Genomic DNA, 6,400 nt, shown 5'->3' with positions numbered 1-6,400 from the left:
GAAAAATGGAAAAGGAGGGTTTTCCCGTTCGTTACAGTTTTCCTTCCGCACACAGGAACAGGATCAGAAGCCACTGGGCGTCGGGACCACCATTTCGTGGAACCTTTCTCCTGTCGAAGGAAAAGAACGTTTTTCTTGTGCCCGCAAAGCGCCAGGTCTTTCGCGCAAGGTGGACGCCACTATTCGGGGCTCAAGTAACGGCGGGCTAATTGTATATTTAGGTTGGCGGATGTAGCGGGTTGAGCCACACGGGGGTTAGAAATCGATGAAAGCTCTACATAACACGTCGCCACCCGTGAGTCCGTTAGGCACCGAGAACATTTTCGTGGCCCTCGTTGCTTCGGTGCGGATCTCGGCACGGCGTTGCTGTTTGTTTCACAAATCACAACGAGTGAGACACGTAATTGGCCTGTGGTGTGGTACGATGTAGGCTCAGAACCACTCCCACGAGCTGCCTCGCGCCTTCTGCAGATCATGTGCTGCATTGTAATTTCATGGCAGTGCTCGGTAATTGAACTCTCGTTGATATAAAACGGGGCCAGCCGTCAGTCGGTATGGTGGCCCCAACTTGGCCGAGCCGCTGGAGCCGGAGCTACACCGAAGGTGGTGACCAAATGGTAGCTATCGATCATCGGACGGCAGGCGCGAAAGGAATGGACGGGACGGTGGTTGAACGAATCCTTGCGCCCATATGCGGAGGGGTCTTTTGGTCCTGGCCCTTTTGCCGGGCGTGTAACGCACGCACGAGAACTAGCGATTCAAAGTTCATTAGCCGTTTTATATTCCAAGAAACACCAACCAGTCAACCGCCCATTTTTCCCGTGCCGCAACCCGAAAATGCTTAATTTCTTCAAGTCCTTACTCTCCAATTATGCGGAGGTTTATGAACAACAACAACGTTTGACCGATTTATGATTACCTTTTCAGTTCACTGTATTATCATTAACAAGTGTATTTTCCTGTGGAACCATTGACTTATTTAAACTAAGGTTAGTTCATGAGCAACATTCACTCGCTACTCCACTCAAGCTTCCCAGAATTTAATTTATTTTACAGAACCATGTTACCAATTCTTCAACCGAATCGTTCTCACCATTTCTCTTGGTGTCGATTATAAATTATGTGTGAATTACAAGCAAAAGTCTAGTTTATTTACAACCCATTGCGGACAGCTGACTGAGCCGATGGAGGTTTTTTTTCTCGAATTAGTTTCAGACCCACGCCATTACTTGACATTACTGGGCAATTATTGGACCCCGAACGGGAAGGGATCGGAATCGGCGCGGTTCGGCGTGATTACGATGATTAGCGAGTGTGGCCGAGCAGAGCCTCCCCGGTGCGCGCCATAGCCGCATAATGGTATTGATTTAATAAAATAATCATACTCTTACTGCAATGGCACGGACCACAGAAAACAGGGACATCACCGTCAGGTGAGAAAGTAAAGCTATGTACGGCCCCCTCCTCGCATTCTAATAGAGTTCGCGTTCGGTGGATCGAGCTGCTTAATGGATGGATGATGGAAGTACGCTGCCGAATGGCACGAAGTGAGTTGTTCATTGGAGTAACGGTGGCATAAACGAGCGGTCACGAAGCGGCAGGACTGGACTGATTCACTCGCTGGCAACAAACAGCTGCCGAGGAATACACGGTGATTAACCGACGGGAACGCCCGAACGGATTTGTTTGACCGCACTGGAGGAGGTGATGCATTTTTAAACACCCTCCTAGGGTGATGATAATTTGGGTGACATTTTCATTCGCGCGCCGACCCAACGTGGTTGCCCCATCAAAACCACGTGCCACACAGAAGTCTGATTTGAATTTTCCATTGCCCGCGAAACATTTCATGTATTATTTCACTGAGCGACATATTTCGCTAAAAGCTTTCAGTTCGGCTTATGAAATATTTCACCATGCTTTGAATAGCAGCGTGGCCGTTGGTAAAGCTTCGGGCAAGAAACGAACCAATGTTTGGTGGATTGGAATATGTTTTATTCGATCGCAGCATTGCGGTAAAGGCGGATTTTGCTGATTGTTGTTGCCTTCACGGTGGACGGCAACCGGTTTCGTTCGGTGTGAAATCGATTAGCAGTAAATCTCTCGTTAGGAGGGCACCCCGTCGAGTTTATCCGCAGAATAAATGAAATCGCGATTTGCGAAAGTGCCCAAGCAAGTTTACTACATTCCAGATCGTGGGTTCCTTCCGCACGCTGGACGCGCTCCGTAAGATGATCTTCTTGCTGAGCAAGGTACGAGCATAAGCAACATTAATGTTAATAACTTTCCGGGAGGTTGTGGGCTTAACTAATAAAGGTGTAGTTGACCCTTCAATTATCAGTAACGTTGCAATCAGGGATACAAATAAACGCTGCACGAGGTGTTAGTGTGTGGTTTTTTCACATTTTTAATACAGAACTGGGTTTAAATGTAATTATATAAAATATCGCAATCTTTCCGTGCGCTTAGTATCTCTCAATTTGACATGCAATTAATATTAACATTACCGCCTCCGTAATCCACCGTAGAGCACAATTAATGCCCCATCAATGGTCAACGGAGAGCGCATCGCTGTGGTGAAGTCGATTGAATAATCAATCACTTGAGGCGCCTGGCGCCATCACCTTTCTTCGATCGATCACCGCTCTCGGTTCGATCGAGGGAGCGAAAGGTTCGCGCCTGTCCGTCGATCGACGCATTAAAGTCTCTCACGCAAACGTGCCGTCACATTGCCGGGGAGTTTTGGGCCGAGAAAGTGATCGATCGGGTTGGAGTGGAAACAATAAAAAAGCGAGAGAAAGAGAGAGACTCGGGGATGAACAGCTGATGGCAGTGTGTGGAATGATAACAAACGAACACTCACGAACCGTGGGACCGTATATGACGCGGACGATCGGGTGCGTTCAGTCGGTGCCGATCACTGCTCGTGGTCGGTTCGTGGCACTCGAGACTCCGCCACGTGTCACACGCAAATGTGTGTTAAAGCTGTGATAGCGCCAAGCAACTGGGTGCTAAGTAGTGACCGCCCTACGAAGGGCCCTCCTCAAGCTTGAAGTGAGCACACGAAGCGCGCGCACGCACGCACGGTGACCGAGGCGGCCAAAGTGATTACTTAACAAACATCCGCCATTGTTGGCAAACAGTGGCCCGAGTGGCGTCGACGCGTAACTGACCCACACGGAGCTGAATGCTGAAGCAACGGTTTTAAGGGTCAACGGTTTAACGCGGTGGCCGAAAAACTGTGGAAAGACCTTAGTTGATGCGCGAATGTTTGGCCACCCACGAAAGACTTAAATTGACGTGCAAGTGCCGAACGCAGGAGCCCGCCTTTATGCTCTGCCATCGATCCTGCCAAACACCGGTGAGCAACACGGGCGTCAAGACAAAACGAATGCAACAAAAAATGGGAAGACATATCGGTCGGCACGGGCCACCATCACTTTGGTGCCTCTTTGGCGTTGTTTTGTTCCCTGCTTCGGTGACCTACATTTCGGTCATCGATTTGAACGGGCGCGTTACGTACGAACCGGATATGTTAAGTTCGTGAAAAAGTAAAAACAGCGTTGCGTGAGTCAAATATCGCCCAATGTGAGAGGTAGCCTCGAATTGATCGAGCTGCACTTGAATTGAGTGCTAAATAGGGAAGTGCAGTTGAAGAGAAGGTTCAATGTTGTAATGGCCAAGGTGGTGCGAATAAAAAGCGAAAGCATTCTCACAAGATTCACAAGGTTCCCTCTCTGGGGCCACCCAATGGAAGGCAACAATGGAGTTGAGAGATGCAAAATGTTTGCCGATCCGGCAATTAGTGTCAGAAATCGGTGCTGTTCTTAGCGTTCGGTTGGCAAGAGCGCTCTAATGGGTCCCGGCCAGCCACCGAAAATTATTGTCATTTGCGTTTCAACTTTACATTACGGGGGGTATTACTGAGGCCGGTGGAGCCCGAGACTGAATGTTCGTTTAGTCAAACGAGCCACGCTTAAGAACCGCTTTTCTGGCCAACCAATTTGTGGCAGGCCAATTAAGACAGCACTGCCCCGACACGTTGAGATCACGATCGGTATTTTAGTGTTGCTAAAATCTAGATAGCTGGTATTACATTTAGAAGAAGTCTTTACCATGAAATTCCCACGCAGTGTGAGTGCTGCAATCGATGGGATGCGCCGTAACCGCACTCGGCCGCGGGACACTATCAGCTAAGCAGCACGTTGAATGACCATTCTGGTCGGGGGCGAATCTTATCAAATGTGGGTCAGTCGGCAGCAAGACTAATCTCGCCAACAGTCTTATCGTTGCAGGTTCTGGCGTCGTTTCCCGCATCACGATCGGCGTCAGCAAAATGATTATCAAAAAGCCGCCAGCTGACCAGGCGTTCATCGAGAGCATTGTGGCCAAACGTTTTTCGCCGCTGGCACGACAGGTGAGTGCAAACATTGGTGCGCCATCTCGTAGGTGATATACGCGAGCCGCCAAGGAAAGTTGGTTGCCTCAACGCCCAATTCATCTCTCCGGCTAATCTCGGGTTATCGGGTTATGTTCAGTTGAGAACTTCATCTCGGATGGTAAACAGAGATTTTATCAAACTGGAGACTATTTGGTCTAAATTCCGGACGAGAATGTCTGAAACAGGAGGATCACCTTCCAAACATCAAACGGTTAAAGCAGGAATTGAAGTCTTTTCGAACAATTTCACTCGTTACTTGAGGTTGTAGGCTTTTTGCCAAAAGCATTACCAAAAAGCAACTTCCGTATCAGGATTTAATCGATGATTCCGCCCGTAGATATTGGCCGCATCGGGTCCGATCGTGAGCAGCGCCGCGGCCGGCATGACCAATGGCTTCTCGGCGATCCTGCTTCCGCAGCTGCAGCAACCGGGCAGCCAGATCACCATCACCGAGGAGCAATCGTCCTGGATCGCTTCGATGGCCCCGCTGCCGATGGCGCTCGGCTGTATCATCGGTGGCCTGCTGATGGAGCGGTGTGGCCGCAAGACGGCTCACCTGCTGCTCAACGTCACGTTCGCCATCGGCTGGTGCGTGCTGTCGATGGCCCACAGCTACCCGCAGATCCTGGCCGGCCGCTTCATCACCGGCTTCAGCTGCGGACTGGTCGGGCCACCCGCCTCCGTTTACATCGCGGAAACGAGTGACCCTCGCTACCGGGGAATCCTACTGGCCGGCGTAACGTTCGCCGTTTCCGGTGGCATCCTGCTGGCGCACCTGTTCGGAACGTTCTTCCGCTGGCAGACGGCGGCCCTTCTCTGTTCGCTGTTCATGATCCTTGCCTACCTGCTGATGCTACTGTCACCCGAAAGTCCCGCGTGGCTGTTAGGGCGGGGCTCGCGAAGTGAAGCGGAGACAGCCTTCCGGTGGCTGCGAGGCTATGACGCCGATAGTCGCAACGAATTCGACGCCATGGTCGCTCGCAGTACGCAGGCTACCAGTAAGAAGCCACACCACGATGACGAGAACCACAGGACGAGTCCGTACCGGCGGCGAGAGTTCCTGATGCCGCTGGTGACACTGCTCGTGTTCTTCGCCACCATGCAGTTCTCGGGCGTCAACATTGTGGCGTTCTACTCGATCCAGCTGATGCAGACGACGATCGGCCGCGACGGACTGAACGAGTACCTGGCGATGCTGATCGTAGATCTGGTGCGCGTCGTGACGTCACTGGTGGCTTGCGCTCTGCTGCGATCCGTGGGCCGTCGCCCGTTGGCCATGGCCAGTGGGGTCGGTACGACCGTCAGCTTGATCGGGCTGTCGATCTTCCTCTACTTCCAGACCAGCATCCCGCTGTATCGCAACTACTCGTGGCTGTCGCTCGTCTTCCTCATCGGCTACATCGTGTTCGTGGGCATCGGGCTCTTTCCGCTGCCCTGGTGCATGACGGGCGAGATCTTTCCGCTGGCCACGCGTGGACTCGGCTCGGGTCTAACGTCTTCGTTCAACTTTGTGTGCTTCTTCGCCGTCATCAAGACCGGACCGACACTGTTCGCCGCTGTCGGGATCAACGGGGCGTTCCTGGTGTACGGTGTCATCTCGCTGCTCGGCACGCTCCTACTGTACGTCATTTTGCCCGAAACCAAGAACCGCACACTGGCGGAGATCGAAGAGCAGTTCCGGCGCGGTCGACGCACTGCCAAGCAGGTGCCGGAAGTGGCAACGGTATCGGCCGGGGTGCACGCCTAGGAGCCTTAGTAGATGAAGTAGTGAACTGCTCGAGCACAAAATGATCGCGAGACCCACCTCAAGCTGTCGAGCTGAATGTTAGTTAGTTGCGTAGTGTTAAGAAATACAACGTTCCGACGTTCGATTAGTCGTTTTAGTCTGAAGCCTTGTTTCTAGTAATGGTTGGAAAACGGGGTTCTCAAATGTGATTTGAATTTTAAACAACTAACCGT

General features: G+C 51.5%; 1 protein-coding gene across 1 annotated transcript; it reads left to right on the top strand.

The window, feature by feature from the left end:
* The first annotated feature begins 4,336 nt into the window (after positions 1–4,336).
* On the top strand, positions 4,337–6,188 carry LOC131215669 (facilitated trehalose transporter Tret1-like). Its single transcript, XM_058210061.1, has 2 exons — positions 4,337–4,417; positions 4,779–6,188. The coding sequence occupies exons 1-2, from the start codon at positions 4,337–4,339 to the stop codon at positions 6,186–6,188; spliced, it is 1,491 nt and encodes a 496-aa protein (XP_058066044.1).
* Positions 6,189–6,400: the final 212 nt, after the last annotated feature.

This window comes from Anopheles bellator, chromosome 1, assembly GCF_943735745.2.
Source record: "Anopheles bellator chromosome 1, idAnoBellAS_SP24_06.2, whole genome shotgun sequence".
NCBI classification, from domain to species: domain Eukaryota; kingdom Metazoa; phylum Arthropoda; class Insecta; order Diptera; family Culicidae; genus Anopheles; species Anopheles bellator.
Note: the sequence above shows the minus strand (reverse complement) of the source record. Positions and strands in the feature narration are given on the sequence as shown.

Excerpts from the sequence above, each read along its gene's own strand:
- LOC131215669 (XM_058210061.1), top strand. The coding sequence starts at position 4,337 with ATGATTATCAAAAAGCCGCCAGCTGACCAGGCGTTCATCGAGAGCATT. Across the intron at positions 4,418-4,778 it reads TTTCGCCGCTGGCACGACAG|ATATTGGCCGCATCGGGTCC; the intron begins GTGAGTGCAAAC and ends TTCCGCCCGTAG.